Consider the following 21,917-nt stretch of genomic DNA (forward strand, 5'->3'; position numbering starts at 1 on the left):
CATGTGTTGATATTTAGATTTAAACGTATTCTATAGTCTATATTGTGTATGTATTTGTAATGAAACCAAAGTCATTTTGGTTGTTTGGGGTGATTGCTCCCCCTGTTGATGTGAAAAGGGGCCTAATGGCTGATTGATGATGGTTATCAGGTGGTGGTTGTCGGGTGTTGAAGTGGATGTCTGCCAGGGGCAGGGGCAGTTATGATTTGGAAGGGACGGGGAATCATATAGTTTTTCGACCACACACACATCACCAGTGTTGGGACTAACGCGTTACAAAGTAACGCGTTACAGTAACGAAGTTACTTTTGGCGATAACTAGTACTCTAACGCATTACTTTTGAAATTCAGTAATGCTACTTACGTTACTGAATGGTTCGTTAATGCGTTATTTGCGTTATATACGGCGTAGATTGATAGCGAGCGGTGATTATTGTGATTATTATTATTATCCTCATATCCTGTCTGGCTGTGGGGAAACGCTATGCTGGGGGCGTGTTTTGTTTACTATTCCTGATCCTGACTGATAATGGCCCAGCTACTCGCGTATTTCTCTTTTGTCGAGCGAAAAGAAAATAACGTTTTAGTTATGTCATTTGTGTTTTGGCTCAAAGATACTGGAGTCTAACGTTAACTACCAGGACTCATCCAAATCCACTCGCCACCCGCGTAGAATGATACCAGGCGACACACAGCAAATGGGACGGACAACTTTTTCCAACTACTTGGAGAGAGAATATACAGTACAACATGGAAATGAGATAAAGAAAATGTTTAAGGGGCTGCTGGAATAACGTTACATCTTGACAGACACTGGTGAGTGCAGTGATGTGAATGTAAATGAATGGAAACTCAAGTTGATCAATGCATTTTGACTACAAATCTGCCAGGGAATCTCATCAATACTAATCATACAATATAAATATAGTCCTTTCATGCACAATTGATATCCTAACTATTCTAACGTTGCAATGCACGATTGATATCTTAAACAACGTTGCAAGACGGTTATAATGAAACGCTCCGGCGACAGATATCAAGGCTGTTCCTCAAGCACTTATTTTCAACCTAGAACCTAAACGTGCATGCGCGCAACCTAAACGTGCATGCGCGCAACCTAAACGTGCCTGCGCTCAACCTCCCAGAGCAATTAGGCACGGTGCATTTCTTATTACGTCGGGACATTTGTGTTTGTGTCAGATTTGTGTTTGTATCTAGACCACATTGCTTAGCAGAGTTCAGTGATGTGAATGGAAACTGTAAAGTTGATCAACCGATTTTGAGTATCTGTATCTGCATGGGAGCAATTTTTTTCTTAAATAGTTACTTTTCACAGTAACGCATTACTTTTGGGTGTAAGTAACTAGTAACGTAACAGAGTTACTTTTGAAATGAGTAACTAGTAAAGTAACTGAGTTACTATTTTTCAGTAACTAGCACAACACTGCACATCACACACCACAAGCACGTTAATATTCGCAGTTTGGTTTGTAGTATTATGTTCATTCGCTTTCGTTTTGGAGTTGTGCATCCTATGTTTGGAGAATCGATGGGATCGCAATTAAACAACATCTGAACTTGATACGACTCAACTGAATTAATTGTTTGCTGGAAAAGGTGCATCTGAAAGTTTTTACCCGTTCTGATCGCAGCTGATGACGTTTGGGATTTGCCGATACAGTCCGTTTTCCAGTAGCATGAGCTAACTTCACGTTTCCATACAGTTTACAACTCACAGATGAAATCAGGATTTATTTTCATATCCTTGACTCGAGCCCCCAATGTATACCTTTTCCTGTATTAATCTGAACCACAGTAGAGTACAGGGGAGCGTTCTCCCAACACTCCCGGGCCGAAGTGCTGGTCATGTAGCTTGCTCAATGTTATGCTAACGTTACACGCAAATCAAGTGCTGCCTCTGTCTACTGTCACCGCTACACTCTGACTACATCAACGTTTCCCTAACCCCTACTCTCACTTCGTTAACGTTATCATAGATATTATGATCTGTAATGTCAACTGGATATTAACGTTAGCTTTGTTTCCAATTTATAACGTTAGCTATATGCTAGCTAGCCTATCTATAACGTTAGCTATTGGCTAATTTCCCCCAATGATGAACAATGACACGAGTTGTGATATTTAACTAGCTATGTATGTGCATTCACATTCACTAATATTAAAATAGTGTTCTTTTTTGGATATTTTTTATTTTCGTGTCTTACATACAGATGTATGCCCAGCCCATATGGGCTTACAAGACACATACCAATAAGTATATAATAATATACTTTACCAATTACTTAACAAATGACATAGACCAAGATGGCCATAAAAAAATACAAGAAAATACAATAAAACGTAATATAACACAAGCTGTACTCAATGTAAATAAACAGAAAAACAAGGTGAATTCAAATACAATTATATAGGATACAGTGTGTTTTGTCTCAGGTGCCATGCCTTCTCCAAAAATCATGCAAAACCGAAGATGTCCTCCACAAAAAAACAACTCAACATACAACTCTCAGACTGCCAAAACAAATCTGGGTTTACAATTTGAATTTTCTCAAATAAAGCCCTCCTCAAAGTGGTGTACAAAGGGCAATAAAAAACTAAATGATATTCATCCTCCACCACTCCCAGATCACACAGAACACACAACCGCTCCTCCTCAGGTTTACCCTGGAATCTACCCTGTAGTGAAGCTCTTGTGGTTAGGAAAGGTAGTCAACAACACGGGGTGTCTAGTCAGGACACGGGAGGCAGGAACGTTCTTTGATGAGTTTTATTATCAATGGTCAGACAGATGATGCACAGGCGATTTCTACTTCTATTTGTGAGAGTGTGTGTGTGTGGTTTTGTGATCAGGGACGCACACATGAACTGAAGGAATCTCTAAGCCCACTAGTATATATGGATGCTGGCTATCGACAGACATGTCTAGACATGTCTGAGGCATCCTGCTGCAGAACAGCAGAGCAGCCCCCCACAGCCTTTATGTCTGACTGAGAGGCGTCCCGCTGCAGAGCAGCAGAACAGCAGCACAGCACCCCACAGTCCTTATGTCTGCCCAGTCCTTGGGCCTTTTGTACAGCCGCCCCCTAATCCACGGTGTGGATTAGTTCATGGAAAGGCTCAACTGTCTTCCGGAGTCGTTGTCGGGGCGTCCTCTGGGATGGCTGGTAACTCAATAAGCTTGGCCACTGGTCTGGTGTAGGTCCTATCGTCCACCTGCACCTCTGCAGACCGCACCTTCCCGTCGGCACTCCTGATGGTCTTCGTGACCCGTCCTACAGGCCACAGTGCTCTAGGTAGCCTCTGGTCAATCACCATCACCACCGTGCCGACAGTGAGGTTCTCTGTGTCCTTCACCCATTTCTGCCTGGACTGCAAGGAGGGTAGGTAGTTATGCAGGAAGTGGGTCCAGAACTGGTCGGCTAACACCTGACTGTGTCGCCATCTTCTCCGGCTGAGGATTTCGAATTCAGGGTACACCACTGGAGGGAGTGAGGAGTCGGGCCGCCCCATGAGGAGGTAGTTGGGGGTCACTGCGTCCACGTCGGCTACATCTGTCGACACATATCCCAGCGGCTTGGAGTTGAGGATTCCTTCTACCTCAGTCAGTACTGTCCGCAGGACTTCTTCGGTCACTGTCTGTGCTCCAAGAGAAACGTAGAGTGCAGCCTTGATGGACTTGACTTCCCGCTCCCAGGCCCCGCCAAAGTGGGGTGCATTTGGGGGGTTGAACTGGAAGCGGATCTGGCGCTTTGCCAGTTGGGTTTGCAGCTCTTTACCCATGTTCTGGAAACTTGCTCTGAGCTCCGATTCTCCTCCACGGAAGTTGGTCCCACGGTCGGAGAGGAGTTCGAAGGGGTTTCCTCGTCGTGCCACAAACCTTCTGAGCGACATAAGGAATGAGTCGGTATCCATGTTGTGTAGCACGTCTAGGTGGACACACCTAGTGGTCATACACTTGAAAACTATTCCCCATCTTTTCTCAGTACCCCGACCTCGCTTGACCTGAAACGGGCCGAAGCAATCCACTCCTGTTGAGTAGAATGGAGGCTTCATGAGGCGGAGACGGCATGGGGGCAGATCTGCCATCTTGGGAATAGACGGCTTTGCCCTCCACTTTTGGCACTCCGGGCATAATCGCTGATGGCGGCGCACTGCTTCACGCCCTCTGAGGATCCAGAACTTGCGCCGGAGTTCAGCAAAGACCCTCTCGGCTCCAGGATGGAGTAGCTTGTTGTCGTACTGTCGTATGATGAGCTTAGTGACAGGATGCTTGGGTTCTAGCAGGATCGGGTGCACAGTGTCTTCCTCCAGGCTGGTGGAACGGCGCAACCTACCGCCTACGCGGATAAGGCCTTTAGGTACGTCGTACTCTGGGGCAAGTGCCAGGAGCCTACTGTTTGGTGGAATCACTTTCCCGGTTTGTAGGCACTTGATTTCTTCTGAGAAGCTATCACCTTGTGCTCTCTGAAGGATTCTGAGTTCTGCCTCGGCATAGTCGTCCGCACTGGGGGCACTTGACGGAGACGCCGCCCCGTGCAGTGATCTACTTGTGGCCTCAAGGAGGTCTTCGAAGGTGGAATGGTCTTCTGTGGTTGGGGTCTTTGGAGCTGAAAGGGTTGAAGTGAGGCCACAGAACACAGGCTTCCTTGTCTCCGTCTCATCCAGAACTTCTGTGACCGAGGGTCTGAGTGGCCAACCGGTGCGTGGTTGTTGGAGGAAGGCGGGACCATGACTAAACTGATTTGGCTTGGCTAGGTCAGACACTGTCATTCCTCTGGTGATAGTGTCTGCTGGGTTATTCTTTGTGTCCACGTACCTCCATGACCGGTGGTCGGTCAGTTCTTGTATCTCAGATACGCGGGTCCCGACGAACACCTTGTATCGGCATGACTCGGACTGTATCCAGGTAAGCACTGTGGTGGAGTCGGACCACAACACCGCCTCTTTCAACTTAAGAGTGAGCTCTCTCTGGATCAGTTGGGCAAGTTGGGCTCCTGTCAGAGCGGCACAAAGCTCGAGGCGGGGTATTGACAGTTGTTTTTTCGGTGCTACTCTAGAGCGAGCTAGCATGAAGGATACGTGGACCTGGCCTTGGAGGTCTTCGCCACGCAGGTAGGCGACTGACCCATAGGCGGACTCGGAAGCATCACAGAAGACGTGGAGCTCGAGGGTGAGCGCACTTACGTCGACGTCTGGTGGGAAGTAGCACCGGGAGAGGCTGACTGTTGGGAGCTGTGGGAGCTCTTCTTCCCATGTGGTCCAGGCTTGCAGGATATCGGCCGGTAAGTGTGGGTCATCCCAGTCGCGGTCTTTGGCCCATAGTTTCTGGACCAAGACTTTGGCCCTTGTGGTGAAGGGCACGATGCGACCTAGGGGGTCATACTGGCTTGCTAGTATCTTGTAGATATTTCTCATAGTCGTCTGGCTTGGGGAGACCGGGCGATGTTTGTAGTGGAGCGTGTCCTCCATGAAGTGCCAACTGAGTCCTAGTGTCATTTCTTGAGCTTCCCCGTGGGTCTGGGAGGCCCATCTCTCACTGCTATCTGCCTTGGCCTCTTTGGGCAGGTTGCCGATCACCTCTGGCTGGTTGCTGGCCCACTGGCGGATCTCGAAGCCGCCTGTGGCTAGGAGGGCTCTCAGCTTGTTCACGAGGCTGCTTGCCTCTTCTTTGGTGGGCAGACTCTGCAGACAGTTATCCACATAGAAGCACTGTTCTACACTGTGGCGAACATCCTCTTGGCTAGACTCGATGACGTGTTTCTGGAGGGCAAAGGTTGCACAGCAGGGGCTGCATGTTGTCCCGAAGGGCAGGACCTCCCACTGGTACACTGATGGAGGTTCGTCTGTCTTTAGGTTCCTCCAGAGGAACCTCAGTAGGGGCTTGTCTCTGTCCAACAGGCGAACCTGATGGAACATTCCCTTGATGTCCCCACTTATGGCGACTCGATGCTCTCTGAATCGCAGGAGGACTCCAAGGAGTGAGGGTCCCAGTGTTGGGCCTGGAAGGAGGTAGTTGTTCAGGTTCTGCCCGCCGTACTGGAAACTGCAGTTGAAGACGATCCGGTCTTTGCCGTTGTGCCTGACCATGTGATGGGGCAGGAACCATGACTCTTCAGATGCGTCGGCCTGGCTGGGGTTAATCTTGGTGATGTACCCAGCTATCTCTAGCTTATTGATCTCCTCTTGGTAGGTAGATGCACGCTGTGGGTCTTGAGTTAGCCTCTTCTCTGTGTTCCGCAGGTTCTTCATTACAACTTCCTTTGAAACTTGCAGCTTGGGCATGGTTTGGACTCGCAGGAGGGGGGTGGCATACCGCTGCACTCCGTTGACCTCTACACGGGTGGTCTCGGCCTCCAACAGCTCCGCTGAGTACTTGTCCTGTTTGGATCTGTTCACTAACCTCTCGCTCTTGAAAGGCAGTGTATCCAGCTGCCACAGCCGTTCGACTTGGCTGAATAGCTCGGCAGCCGGGGAGGGAGCAGCAGTGAAGAAGCACTGGGTGGTCTGAAGCTGTTGCTGCATGTACTTTGCTGGGCCTTGGAGTGTCCAGCCGAGGTTAGTCTTGACTGCCGCAGGGCCACCGTGGGGGCCCAGATGCACCGGCTCGATCGGTACGATCAGGTTGGCGTGATCAGATCCAATCAGGAGGGTTGGCTGAGCTCCGTCGATTGGTGGAATCACCAAGCCTCGCAGATGGCGATACTTCTCCTGGAGCTGGGTGACTGGGTAGCTGTACTGAGACAGACCTAGCTGTTCACCGGTGAAGGCACCTTGAATAGGGAACCTTTTCCTTGGTTCGGATACTGGGGCAATGGCGAAGGAGACACGTGAGCCTGACAGGGTCTTGACGTCTTGGCGGATAGTGCGAAGGGTCAAGTCTTCCGCTTGACCCTGTATTCCCAGGTGGCGTGCTGCTGAAGCGAGCAGGATGGTTCTCTCTGAGCCATCATCCAGCACTGCGTAGGTGTTGAAGACTCTGTCCATGTAGTGCAGGTTGACTCTGACGATCTTCAGGAGCACTCGGTTGTATCCGTTTGGCTGATCCAGGTAGTGAGTCTCTGCTGTTGAGGTGATGGTGGGCTCGTTCCCACTCCTCTGGTTAACCTCATGCAGGACGGAGAGGTGTTTGGACTTACAGAGTCGACACGGCTTCTTCAGGTCGCAGGCAGAGGCTAGGTGAGGACGACCGCATCTCCAACACCTTCTCTTGGCTTTGATCCAGTCCACTATCTCCCCTCTGGTCAGCTTAGCGAAGCGTTCGCATTGGCTGAGGTAGTGTTCTGACTCGCAGTAGGGGCAGTATATCCTTCCCTTCCCTTGGGTCTGGACAGGTTGATATACCTTGGAGGGCCTTTCGGGTGGAGGATCTTGGGGGTTGTCTGTACCATGCATCACCGTAGTGACCTTTATCTTGGGCTGATACTTGGGGTCTCTCCTGTCATTCTCACTGTGAGCATGAAGGGAGGGCTCAATGTCCAGGCATCTGACTTCTACCCTCAGCCACTCTGCGAAGTCGGTGAGGGACAGCTTCGTCTTGTCTGGGTTCTCCCTGTACTGTTGACGACGGAACCTCTCTTGTTGGTGTTTGGGAAGCCTGTTGAGGAGGCGCTTCACGTTTGAGCCACAATGGAGTTCCTCGTGACCTTCGCCTTGAAGGGACCTCAGCATCCCGACCAGCGACTGCACTCTGATGGCGAATTCGTCGAGGGCTCTATCGTCTCGAATGGGTGGTAAGCGTTCCATGTCCTCTATCTCCTTCAGAGCGAACTGGTATGGGCGTCCGTATCGCTCGTCCAGTGCCCTCAGAGCTTCAGAGTAGGGCATACTTGACTCTGCGTAAGCCAGCACCAGGCGGTGGGCACGCGGCACCTTTATATGCTTCAGCAGAATGGCATACTTGTAGTGCTCGGAATGGGAAGGATTGAGGAGTGTACTGAGGGAAAGGCGTAGTTCCACGTATTGGGCTCTATCCTCCTTGTTAAAGTCCGGGAATGTTGGACCTTCTATATTGGGGGGTGCATGCTGGTATACTGTGGAGGGATATGGTGTCGCTATGACTGGGTTCCCTTGGTAGGCGAGGTAGGGCACATACGGAGATTGGTGTGCTGACTGGTGTGCAGACTGAGGCAGGTGCTGATGCATGGGTTGCTGCATGACCTGAGGTGTCGCCCAGGTTGGTGGCGGGTAACTCTGCTGAGGCTCATTCCTTTCCTCGTACTTGCGGCTAGGCGGAGCCACATTGGATGTGCTTCGTGGGTTCGGGTAGGAGGTCGGTGGCCAGTATGAGGGTCCGCTTCTTGCCAGGCCCTCTGATTGCGGCAGGTTCTGGGTTGGCCTATTGGGCTGGCTGGGCTGACGAGGGGAGCCTTGGTTATGTTGGTTCTCCTGCTTGCAAGCCTGAAGGCCGTGGGGTACTTCGATTGCACGTTGGAGGGGGTGAGTGGCTCGGCTGAGAGGTGGGGGAAGTGTCCACTCTGGCTCATGGATACTCAAATCTTCTAGCTGGGCGGTTAGTTCTGCAGCCATACTTAGGTGATCCTCGTCTGGGGAATAGTGAGGTGCACGGGCAGGGGAGAACTGCGGTTTGCCTACTCTTTCTGGGTGGAGTTGGCGGACTGGAGTCTGTTGCCGTGATGACCTCCTTGACGACTGAGCTGAGGGTCGGGAGGAATGGTGCTGCAGAACAAGCGCCACTGCAGCTATACTTGGGTGATCCTCGGCTGGGGAGTAGTGAGGTGCACGGGCAGGGGAGACCTGCGTTTCACCTACTCTTTCTGGGTGGAGTTGGCGAACTGGAGTCTGATGCCGTGATGACCTCCTTGATGACTGAGCTGAGGATCGGGAGGAATGGTGCTGCAGAACAAGCTCCAAAAGCTCGGTTTGCTTCTGAGCCGTCTCACTCTGTTGCCGCGCAGTCTCCAGAACTTGGTGCATTATTGCTTCGTGCACATTCTGCATTGGTGGCATGGGGGATGTGCTTCTAGCGGGACTGGGCTGTGCTTTATCCTCTTCATGCCTGCGCAGCTGCTCTATGTCACGCTGGCGTGTACTGTCCACTAGGTAGTCGTCTAGCCATCTCGGGCGCTGCACGGTGCGTCTGGGGCGCACGGATGGTGAAGCGGGGAGGTTCATCCCTCCTTGACTGGTTGCCATATCGTTGACTCTATCCGGTTCGAAGGACCATTTGTAGTGAAGCTCTTGTGGTTAGGAAAGGTAGTCAACAACACGGGGTGTCTAGTCAGGACACGGGAGGCAGGAACGTTCTTTGATGAGTTTTATTATCAATGGTCAGACAGATGATGCACAGGCGATTTCTACTTCTATTTGTGAGAGTGTGTGTGTGTGGTTTTGTGATCAGGGACGCACACATGAACTGAAGGAATCTCTAAGCCCACTAGTATATATGGATGCTGGCTATCGACAGACATGTCTAGACATGTCTGAGGCATCCTGCTGCAGAACAGCAGAGCAGCCCCCCACAGCCTTTATGTCTGACTGAGAGGCGTCCCGCTGCAGAGCAGCAGAACAGCAGCACAGCACCCCACAGTCCTTATGTCTGCCCAGTCCTTGGGCCTTTTGTACATACCCACTTCCACCGCCAATGGCAGGGTGCCCGACCTCAACTGGGCACACAGAGACCTCCGTCTTCTCTTTAAGTTTAACATTAGATTTAACGTTATAATAACGTTAAATGTTCGCTCAAATAACGTTAGTTTTAAGTTGGAGAAGGGATGTGTGACTGACTATTGGCTGCTTGCGTAGACCAGACCTACAGTATATATCCCACAACGCATCACTCTTAAAGGAGCAGGCAAATCTACTGTTATCACATTTCAGAACGTTGAGGGACAAATGGATACATTATCAAACATGTTTAAAATAGTTTCGGGACTCCTACGACCTTAGAATTGTTGTCTAATCACGATCGCGGGGTAAACTCTCATGTCTTAATAATAAAAAATATATATACAGGTATATATATAAAAAAAAATTAAGTGAATTATTATTTAAAAAAATGTATTTAATGGAAGTGCGGTACCACCGCATCCCGCGGTGATTAGCCACACACACAACCGCGGTGGGAAAATGTCATACCGCGACAGCCCTAGTAATTATTACTTCCCACCCAACACTGCTTTTAATGGACTACATTTGTTGGCAGCATCTGTGATCTGTGGTGCTCGTTCAGAAACAATGCTAGTTGGCCCAATGGAGATCTCTTCATTTGTCATGTGATTTTTATTTTATTTATGACTATGAAGGTGGTCAACAACATGAGCATATACTCATGGCTATACTGTAGTTCCTGGATATAGTCTGTAAAAAGAAATGTATGTTGAAAGATATAACTGATGCATTGAAACAGCCTTGACCTTGAGCCTTAGGCCTTGGTGTGCGTGCGCGCACACACACACACACACACACACACACACACACACACACACACACACACACACACACACACACACACACACACACACACACACACACACACACACACACACACACACACAACGCACACGCACACGCACACACACCTAAACCGAACAGAATACTGCTAATGGTTTCACTTTTATTTGATATGGCTGCAATTTTATAGGCTAGTGCACACACACACACAAATATACACACGCACACACACACACACACACACACACACACACACACACACACACACACACACACACACACACACACACACACACACACACACACACACACACACACACACACACAGCCTTACAATACAACACTCACCTAACAGTATCACAATACACAGCAGTATGGCCACGAAGGCTCCGGTGCTCAGCCCCGCGGTGGACAGGAAGGCCTGGGCACGACAGACGTTGCCGCTGCCGCCGCCGCCGCCACGGCCCCTGGTGTTCTTCTGACAGACACACACTCTGAGCGTCAGGGTGGTGGTGCTGCTCAGCACCGGCTCTCCTCCGTCCTTCACCACCACCGGCAGGCGGAACAGCTCCTGGTCCTGGTCCCGGCTGAAGCCACTCCGGCGCGACACAATGCTGCCACTGTTGTCTGGATCAGGGGGGAGAGCGCTTACATCAGCATGGGCCTTGTTACAAATGAACAATCAAGGGGGAAAATTTGCTTCCTGGGTGCTTTAGAATAAGGGTTTTAATCAAGGAAATGTACACATGCGACTCAACAGCTTAGCAAACCAAAATTTCGAATCGAATTTTTTTTAAATATAGGCTATATATATAACATTAGTGGAACACAATTCAGCGTAGGGTGAGGGCGGGAGGGGGACAGAGCAGGGGCGTAATTAACGTGGGGGACATGTCCCCTGCATGTTTTCAGAAGGCAGTTATTGTCCCCTGCACTTTTTTACTGTCCAAAACAATGTTACACGATAATAAACGGAGACGTGGCACGGAACTAGGACCACACGGAAAATGGCTGCTTGTACCTTCTCTGAGCTCAGGTCTCTGACGAGTTGAGCTATTGTTATGCAAAGACAAGTAGCCAGGTGAGTACTTGGCGAGGGACGAGTTGCATTTTTGTGTGCACTCGCCAAGTACCGACCTGGCTACTTGTCTTTGCATAACAATAGCTCAGGTCGTCAGGTGTGTTAAAATACATAGGACGGAACACACAGAGCTCCCTGTCCCCTCCCCTCAAAGTTTGGTGTGAACGATGGTCTGTGTAATTGCCATGAAATGCAACAGCATTGCTTGGTGTCTGTGAAATATCTGTCTATGACCTCGTTGTATTTAAAAGCCTCTAGGCTGTTGTTAATACATACAGTATGTTGTCTACTCTACTTGACCCTCAAAGTGCACCAGATTGATGCATTTAAAATTCTAAATGTTCAACATTTTCGCCGGACCACGCCCATTAAAACACAGTGCAACTAGGTATGAAATCACCAACACACCACTGACCATGACCACGCCCCCAAATGTGTCCCCTCCAGCATTGAAAACAAAGTTATGCCCTTGGGACAGAGGTATTGTTTGGTACAGGAAGGAGATTAGGAGAGGGACGGAGAGGAAGCAAGGGAGTAGGTAATGGTGGAGGGAGAGAGAGCAATGCGGCAGGGAGTAAGAGAGAGGAGGTGGTAAGGGAGGGAAAGGGGAAGAACCGAGGAACTGGGGAGGCGGAGAGGGAGCGTGGACGAGGTAGAGAGGGAGTGAGGAGGAGAAGAGGCGAAAGGGAAGGATGGTATTGGGCGGGTGAAGGGGAGGAAAGAAGGGACGATGGCAGGTAAAGAGGACAGGAGGTGAGAAATGGGACAAGCAACAGAGGGGAATAGAATACAGGTCTAATAGAACCTAATGTCAACTCTGGCTGTCCAACAAATGGATACTGAAAATGTATGGAGCGTCATTTTGTAAAAGGTCTGGTGTCACTGGTAATACCAGTGCTACATGAGTTTAATACGCACAAACGCACGCACGCGCGCGCACACACACACACACACACACACACACACACACACACACACACACACACACACACACACACACACACACACACACACACACACACACACACACACACACACACACACACACACACACACACACACACACACACACACACACACACACACACACACACACACACACACACACACACACACACACACACACACACACACACACACACACAAACACACAGTATATCAAACCAGATTCTACTGTGAGTGATTCCCAGCACAGCATGAGACAGCTTCGTCTGTCAAAAGCTCTCTTCTCAATATTGCCACCCTTTCCCCTCCTCACTTCCTCTCCTCCCTCTCCTCTCTTCTAATTCCCTCTCATCTCTTCTCAATACTCCTCTCATGCCCTCATATCCCCTCCTCACATGCCCTCCTATCCCCTCCTCTCCTCCCATGCCCTCCTATCCCCTCCTCTCCTCCCCTCTCCTCCCATCCCCTCCTCTCCTCTCCTCCCATGCCCTCCTATCCCCCCCTCTCCTCCCATGCCCTCCTTTTTTTTTATCCACTTTTTCTCCCATTTTCTATATTTTCTCCCATCCCAATTTCGTATCATCCAATTCAACCCTCCCCTGTCACGAACGCTGTTTCTTGCCTCCCACAAGCCGGCTGCAATGTGGACTAAGTCATACATAGCACAAGTCCCCTCCGGTACTTGAGGTAACAGCAGTCGCATCTTTTCACCTGCGCAGCTCGATCTCTCAGTGGCGAGGAGTAACGCGTGGGAGGCTCACGCTGACACTTCCTGATTCTACTGCGCAGGCGCACTAACCGACCTGTAGGAGTCGCTGTCCACAACGCCCGATCCCCACCCCATCAGTTTCCCACCCCCTAATACGGCCAATGTGTATTAGTATGCACGACCAGCTAAACTGAAAGCAATGTGGAGCGCTGGGCTCGAACAGGCGAGCCCAGCGGCTCCGCATTCGTGGCGAGCGCCTTGCCCACTACGCCACGTAGCCGCCCTCCTCCCATGCCCTCCTATCCTCTTCTCTCCCCCCCTGTCCTCCCCTGTCCTCCCATGCCCTCATCTCCTCCCCTGTCCTCCCATGACCTCCTGTCCTCCCATGCCCTCCTCTCCTCCCCTGTCCTCCCATGCCCTCATCTCCTCTCTTCTCCCCTCATCTCCGCTCCTCTCCTCTCCTCCATTCTCCTCTGTAGTGTATTTTAACACAGTTATTAACACCTCAGAGTGTTATTAACACAACCCTCAGATCTTTATTAACACAGCCTCAATTCTTTATTACAGTTTTTTGGATTGCATAAACACAAAATTCTCAAGTATTACACGATTATCAAAACATGGGGCCAGATTTCCACCACCATAAGCACAATGTCAGCCTCACTTTTTGCAAAACAATACACACAGTGATTTGCAAAACACTAAACACACTTGCATTACATTAGACCAGCGGTTCCCAAACTTTTTTGGCCATGCACCCCCTGTCACCTCCCGACCTAGCTGATGCACCCCCCAATGGGTTTCTGTTAGAAAAAATTGTTGCTGGTCTCCGTGCACAGATTTTATTTTTTATTTTATCTCTTCCCACGGCGACTATGGATAGGGAATTTCTTTATTTAATTAAAATGTTCACGACAACATGGATGCATGTACTCTGCCAGCATGTTTAATATCCATAATACTAAAGGTTTGACTAAGATTTTTATGAAATTTTATTGTAAAAAAATTTAAAAAATATAAAAATAATTTACCACCTTTAGCCTTTTCATGTCACGCACCACCTAGAGGGCGCTCGCGCATCACAAGGGGTGCACGCACCACAGTTTGGGAACCACTGCATTAGACACAGAATGTCAAATTACCACACATTTGAGCCAATTGGTTAAACACAGCCATCAGGTGCACAAACACATGATTGCTTATTGTAATTATAGACACACCAATCAGGTTTAAGGACTATAGAAATGCAGCAGGTGAGTTCACCTGTCTTCAACCAAAATGGAAGGAGAGTGAAGTACACAGAGAATGTGCAAATATACTATACATTCACCAAACACTACACAAGACCAATGATGCAGACTGATGAATATATATGTTTTTTCTCTCCATATACCCAATTCAGTCAGCATGTCAACATCACAGAGAATCACAACAAAACATGTCCCAGTTTCCCATAAATTCTCTGGCCAGATCCAGCTAGGCGAAGGGATAATGTCTAGTATTTTCTCTTCTTTTTGTTTGTCTGATATTTGCTGAGCTTACAGTGTTATGTGCACTACTGTAGTAGCATGAAAACTGGGACATGTTTTGTATTTGTATATGGAGAGAGATAAATTATATTTTCATCCGTCTGCAGAATTGGTCTTGTGTAGTGTTTGGTGAATGTATTGTATACTTGCCCATTCTCTGTGTACTTCACTGACAGTTGTTAGGGATAGAGTGTTGGTGGAGGACCCAATTGCAGAACAGGACAAGGAGAGAATAGGCAGACGGTAGAACGAGATGTGGAGCCAGGGGTGAAGTGTAGTAAAAATTGTTTTTACTTCAAAAGGGTATCAAACAAAACAAAGAATATCATAAAACGAGAGTAGGTACAAAACAAACGTAAGGTTATGTATATAACCTAGTTATATGAGTACTGGCTAAGCGTCCCGCTCTTAAGCCTATCGAGATATACCTCATCTCTTGTACCTATTGTACTCCATCAATGAAAAAAACAAGTACACCTACACCTGCCGGGTCCCGCCCCTATGGAGGCGTAGCCTATAAGACAGTAGGCATGGTCACCAAACACTCTTCCTCGCCAAAAATCCCGTTTCCAGTAAAAGATCCCTCAAAAGGGAACTCAGGGCCGCTTAAGAGCGGGACGCTTAGCCAGTACTCATATAACTAGGTTATATACATAACCTTACGTTATATTATCGTACTTGGCCATCGCGTCCCGCTCTTTAAGCCTATCGAGACATGGGTTATAGCGGACGCGAGGCCCGACAGATGCACCCCCTGAGGACCCGTAAGCCCACATCAAGGGGTTTGGGGAGCCCCGTCACCCGATCCTTCCTAATGAAGGGGGGGCGCAGTCAACTCCACCTGAGTGCGAGCAAGAGGGAACTAGAACCGCTTGAACACACAGCACAGGCGGAACCACGTGTGACCTAACACACTGTGGCCCATACCCACACACTCCTGCTACCCTACCAAAGGACGGGAAGCAGGAAAGGCCACAGACCCCAGAACCGCCTGGGAGACAGAACCCCCGGTCATGTCCATGAGGTAAAACCTTACAAAGGGGCCCGGGGAGGACCATGAAGCTGCAGCACAGATGTCCTCTACCGAGGCCCCACCCAGGAGAGCGGCAGAGGCAGCCACCCCACGAGTGGAGTGCGCCCTGACGCCCCCAGGGGGATCCTGCCCAGCCAACGTGTAGCAGAGGGCAATGCCCTCGCACAACCAATGGGACAGGCGCTGTTTCGACAGTGCCTTACCGGCACGAGAACCACCGTGACAGACAAAAAGCTGATCGGTAACCCTGAAGTCCTGAGTACGGCTGAGGTAAATTCCCAAAGCACGGACCGGACATGACAGGTGAAGGCCCGCATCTAACTCACTAGTGTGAGGAGGAGGACGAAACGCCTGAACCACAATATCCCGGGAGCGGAAGGAACTCCGGATATTCTTAGGCATGAAAGCAGGATTAGGTCGCAGAGTGGCACCGCAATCGGCCCGAAAAGACAGGCACTCTGGACGTACCGAAAGAGCACAGAGCTCACTCACGCGTTTAGCGGAGGTGACAGCCAGCAGGAACGTGGTCTTGAAAGACAGCTCTACCAAGGAGAGACTGGAGATAACCCAGGACAGCATCCAGGGGGCAGGAGACTGGGTCCCGGCCCCCCGCCTTACACCACTCTTTGAACATACGCCATCTGCGTATCAGTGGAGGGAGCATGTGCATTCTGGATGGTATCAACCACAGAAGGGTCCATCCTCTCCAGACTGACCCTCCCACCAGCCACACCAACAGGCGTTCGCCCAACATCGGGTACTGGAACAGTGACCCGTTGTGCTGCGAGAGGGCCGTCGCCGACCAAGGAATAACCCAAGGAGGAGCGACCAGAAGCTGGATCAAGACCGGGAACCACACTGCCGTGCCCCGGTCCGGCACGACCAGGATCACTGTCCTGCGCTCCAAGGGGGGATGATCTGCTCGACTGACCGAGAACCACAAGGGGCACTTGTGAGAGCGTCGGCTCGCAAACAGATCTACCGAGGCCTCCCCGAACCGATCCCAGATCTGTCTGACTATGTCGGTGCGGAGTTCCCACTCGTCGTAACGAGGACCGCCCGAGACATCATATCCAACCAAAACGTGCTCGCCTACCACCAAGTGGTCGAACCGTTTGAGGACCAGGAGGACCGCCTTCAATTCCAACATATTGATGTGCGGGGTAGACGGGCCAGCATCAACCTCCGTCCAGCTGCCCCCCACTGCGTGGGTCTGACACATCCCTCCCCAACCCGTGAGAGAGGCGTCGGTGAAGACCGTGACGTGTGAGCGCCTGCTGCCCATGGGGACCCCAATGGTGAGGATACCCAGCCTCTTCCAATGGGCGAGATCTCCCCATATCGACAAAGGAACCGTCAACCGTTTCCATTTGTCCCTCACCGGATCTATTCTCATAGAGAAAAACCACCAGTTTCCTGGTATGAGACCTGGCAACCTCCTCCGAACGACTGAGGAGTAGAATGTCGTCGAGATAGAATAGAAACCGTATCCCCCGACAACGTAGAGGCTCCAGCGCAGTCGCCATGCACTTGGTGAATGTGCGGGGAGCCAGAGAATAGCCGAACGGCAGCCTCTGGTACTCGTACGCTACGCCCTGAAACAGGAACCGTAGGAACTTCCTGTGAGGAGGGAAAATCGGGATGTGAAAATATGCATCCTTCAGGTCTATGGAGGTGAACCAGTCTCCCCTTCTGACAGCAAGCAGAAGGAGTTTGACGGTCAACATCCTGAACGGTCTCGCTACAATCAACCGATTGAACGCGGACAGATCCAGTATAGGTCTGACCCCCCCTGTTTTCTTGGGTATCAGAAATCAACGGGAGTAGACGCCTGACATCGTGTCCTCTCTCGGAACCACGACGACGGCCTGCTTCGCCAACAGAGATTGGATCTCGTCGGCCAGGGCTGTCACTGCTTCTGACCCTGACAATAGGGTCGGCACCAAACCTGAGAACGGAGGGTGGGGTTGTGCGAACTGCAAAACAAGCCCCTCCCTCAACGTTCTCTCTATCCACCCCTCCAAACAGCATTCTTGTCGCCATATGTGAAAATAATCCCACAGCGCACCCGCCGTCAACTGACGCTGGGCCGCAAGGAACAGTAGATAGTTGGCCCGGTCCCTCCCGCTGTCCGACGCACCCAAGGGGGGACCCCGACAGAAAGGGCCGGTTTGATATGGGAGAAGCTGTCATCAAACTGGTTGACACACCCCCCCCCCTGAACACCCCTCTAGCGCATGCTGAGGAGTTGTTCCGCAGCTAGACATGCAAGGCATGAGGACCCCATGGGCTCCTACACGCCGAAGCCCTGCAGTGATATTGCTACCACCCAAATCACGCTCGCCTCTTCTTTGCAGACCACTGCCGTTCTCACGGGAGTGGGAGGCATCAGCGTGATACCCCGCCTGGCGAAGGCGAGGCCGGGGTAACACTTGCTGTGCATTCAACAGAAGAGGCCTCGAGTCCCCCTGCTGACCACTGTAGCTAGTGGCAGCTGTAACACCAGGCTCATCCATCACACAACGTGTGGTGCAGGAGCCACGCGACAGCACAACATTCTCACGGACAGACCCAGGCTCAGCCATCAACTGGGTGTCAGCCCCTGTCCCCATGAGAAGTGAAGAATGGGGCCGCATGCGCTTCAAAGAAGGTTCGCGGCCCGCAGCCAAAGGAAAACGATCAGAGCCCCGCTTCCGTGGGTAACAGAGGGAGGATTGAACGGGGAGCGGGCTGCGCGCGGCAAAGTGACGACGGCTTGTTTTATCCAAGCCGAATTCACCTAAAATGGCCGATCCCTCGGCCGCCAAGGCTGTCGGCCTTGTGGAACCCTGTTGACTCTGTGCCCAGGGCACCACTGGCGGGGGAAACATGGCCGCCTTTCGAGGGCCTCGCCACAGTCGTTGACGAGACCGTGCTCCCACCTCTGGCTGCACAGCGTGAGGCGGTGTAGGACCCAGATCAACAACCGCCTGCGCCTCCACCGAACGACCAAAAAGTCTTCCCGTGGAAAAAAGGAGTCGTGAGGAGAGAAAACCTATCCTCTTCCCCAAGAGGAGAGTGCTCCAACCAAACATGCCTAACAACAAACGTTGATAGCATCCTAATCCTCCCCGCAGTTATAGCTTGCGACTGAGTCAAGATCTCTATAACACCACAAACATGCAACATGTTTACAATGTCGGCTGGACCCAAAGCCCTACGACCCGACGCCAATGTGGATAGGAAACTAGTCAGCTGAGCCATAACACTGGCCGCCGCTACAAACCATCCTGCAGCAGTATACCACTCATCCGTCCATACTGCCACCCTCCAAGCCGATTCGCTCTCAAGCATCGGCCGGGTGGGACACCGTTCATCCCCGCCGGGGCACAGGAACAAAGCTACCTGGCTACGTAGCCATGGTACACCCGGCCTGCACCCTGTTGTTAGCCTGTTTACCCGTAAAAAAGGTAAATAGGACTCAGCGAAACCCCCCACATTAGCAACCGACTGACCTTCATCAATGAAGCGGGCAAGAGGAGGGAAAAGCGGCAATGTCCCGCGGCGGGGATTATTAGAACAACAACCCATTTCAGCATCAACATTACCATTAGCAGTAGCATTAGTAGCATTAGCGTTAGCAGCGTGCTCCAGGATCGCCAGGAAATCGTCCACTGCAGTGGAACGTTCACCAAGCCACCCCGGCCGAAACATACTCCACAGCATTACCAATACCAACATTAATGCCTGATGACACAGGGCCTACCTTTGTACAAGCCGGCTCGATAGCCAAACCTTGTACGCTGCTCCTTGGTCTGCTGCCGTCAGACGAGGAAACATCAACACAGGCCTGACGTGTCACTGAAACATGCCTCGAAGATGCCAGGGGTAAGCAAACCTCCGGTAAGCATTCAACATTACGCAATTTCTCTAATCTTTTCATAACAACTAGTTTACATAAGGTGCACTGCAACCGTTATGATGGAACCGAAAATAGAGGAAGAGTGTTTGGTGACCATGCCTACTGTCTTATAGGCTACGCCTCCATAGGGGCGGGACCCGGCAGGTGTAGGTGTACTTGTTTTTTTCGTTGATGGAGTACAATAGGTACATGAGATGAGGTATATCTCGATAGGCTTAAGAGCGGGACGCGATGGCCAAGTACGATAATATAACTGAAGAACCACAGCAGAGCTGGTAGGGGAAGGCACAAACTATTCTACAAATTAAACAGTAACAAAAATTAGACTGTAAACAGGAAAACAAAGATGAAAACAAACAAACACTAACACTGGGAACACTTACTATATGAGGAGAGCAAAAAGCAACATCGACAGCAGACAGACCAGGAACACAAACATCGAACATGGCACCGAAACAATGATCTCCAACAATGAACCGACACAGGGAGGCTGGCAGACGAGAGAGATATACACACACTAATTGACACATGAGGGTGATTGGGAACGAGACGCACCTAGGAGGAAAACAGAACTAACACACAGGGGCAAGGACTAAAAACAACAAATAGATACAAACACACTGGGGAAACCACTAAAAAGACAAAATAACACTTAACAAAACCACGGGAGCAAATATACAGGAAGGGTTAACAACAAGGGGAGAAAACACATAAATACAGATATCTTGATGAAGTGCAAGTTAAGGAGGAGTAGAGGCAATGAATGTCTAGCAGGGGGAGGTACAGATGGGGAAAGTCTGTGCAAAGGTGGGGGCTGTTGAGGAGTAGTGGAAAGTCTGCAAGGGTGGGGGCGGGTGAAGGGCAGGGGAACAACTCAGGACAGGTGGACCCTTAAAACAGTGCTCTAATCACTGAGAAGTAGAATTGCTAAAGGTGTTTTAGGTTAAGCACAGCAGTGTAATAATAATAATAATAATAATGCAGGATCTCTTTAGAGGTCTTTATTCGGCATGCAACAAACTAGACATGCAATGGGAGCGGCACACACACACTGGGATACACACACACACAAATGCATTGTCTTTTTCTCAGTCGCCGATGCGATTGAGCTCTGCGCTTAACCCATCCCGTCGTTCTTCCCCCCAAGGGCAGCCGGGAGCAGACCGGGTGTCGACGAGGGGCCGCGCCCGGGGACCAATCCAAGTGCTCCTGCCCGTCTTCATCAAGGACGCGAAAGCGTCAGCGATCTGTTGATTGTGCATGTTTTTCCATTGGGTTTATCTTATCGGGGGGGGGGGGGGGGGGGGGGGGGGGGGAACCCTTGCGAGCATGGGGAGAACATGCAAACTCAACACAGAAAGGCCCGGGAGATACCCCACCTGGGTACCTGGCAACGTGGAAACCTGGTCCCCAAGCGGGAATCGAACCCTGGACCTTCTTGCTGTGAGGCGACAGTGTTAACCTCTACACCACCGTGCCGCCAGTGTGTAACTGGTTCAAACAGAATTAAGTTATATGAAACATATGTGTTTCATATGATAACAAAATTAGGTTTTTATAAATGTAGAGAGTAAAGAGTGTTTCATTTAGCAAAGGATCTGAGGTGTTCTGCTAATTGTGTGTGTGGTTGTGCTAATTGTGTGTAGTGTTTTGAAACATCTGGCCCTGTTTTCAAAATTGTGCTTAAGCAATCAAAACAAACTGTAACACAGCCATCATAGTGTTATTAACACAGCCCTCAGAGAGTTATTAACACAGCTCACAGAGTTATTAACACAGCTATCAGAGAGTTATTAACACAGCCCCCAGAGAGTTATTAACACAGCTATCAGAGAGTTATTAACACAGCTCACAGAGAGTTATTAACACAGCTCACAGAGAGTTATTAACACAGCCTTCAGAGAGATATTAACACAGCTCTCAGAGAGTTATTAACACAGCTCTCAGAGAGTTATTAACACAGCTATCAGAGAGTTATTAACACAGCTATCAGAGAGTTATTAACACAGCTATCAGAGAGTTATTAACACAGCTATCAGAGAGTTATTAACACAGCCCTCAGAGAGTTATTAACACAGCCCTCAGAGAGTTATTAACACAGCTCTCAGAGAGTTATTAACACAGCTCTCAGAGTATTATTAACACAGCCCTCAGAGCGTTATTAACACAGCTCTCAGAGAGTTATTAACACAGCTCTCAGAGTATTATTAACACAGCCCTCAGAGTGTTATTAACACAGCCCTCAGAGTGTTATTAACACAGCTCTCAGAGAGTTATTAACACAGCCC

General features: G+C 50.1%; 1 protein-coding gene across 1 annotated transcript in view; it reads right to left on the reverse strand.

Annotated features, from left to right (window-relative positions):
* Positions 1–21,917, reverse strand: part of LOC311239439 (cadherin-18-like) — a gene marked incomplete at both ends in the record, with an annotated part of 794,617 nt that overhangs the window by 44,187 nt on the left and 728,513 nt on the right. Inside the window, 1 exon segment of the mRNA XM_084327744.1 lies at positions 10,780–11,058. Within this exon segment, the coding sequence (XP_084183870.1) occupies positions 10,780–11,058 (279 nt within the window).

The sequence above is a fragment of the Notolepis coatsorum genome, assembly GCF_963971535.1.
Source record: "Notolepis coatsorum genome assembly, chromosome: 13".
In the NCBI taxonomy this organism is placed as follows: Eukaryota; Metazoa; Chordata; class Actinopteri; order Aulopiformes; family Paralepididae; genus Notolepis; species Notolepis coatsorum.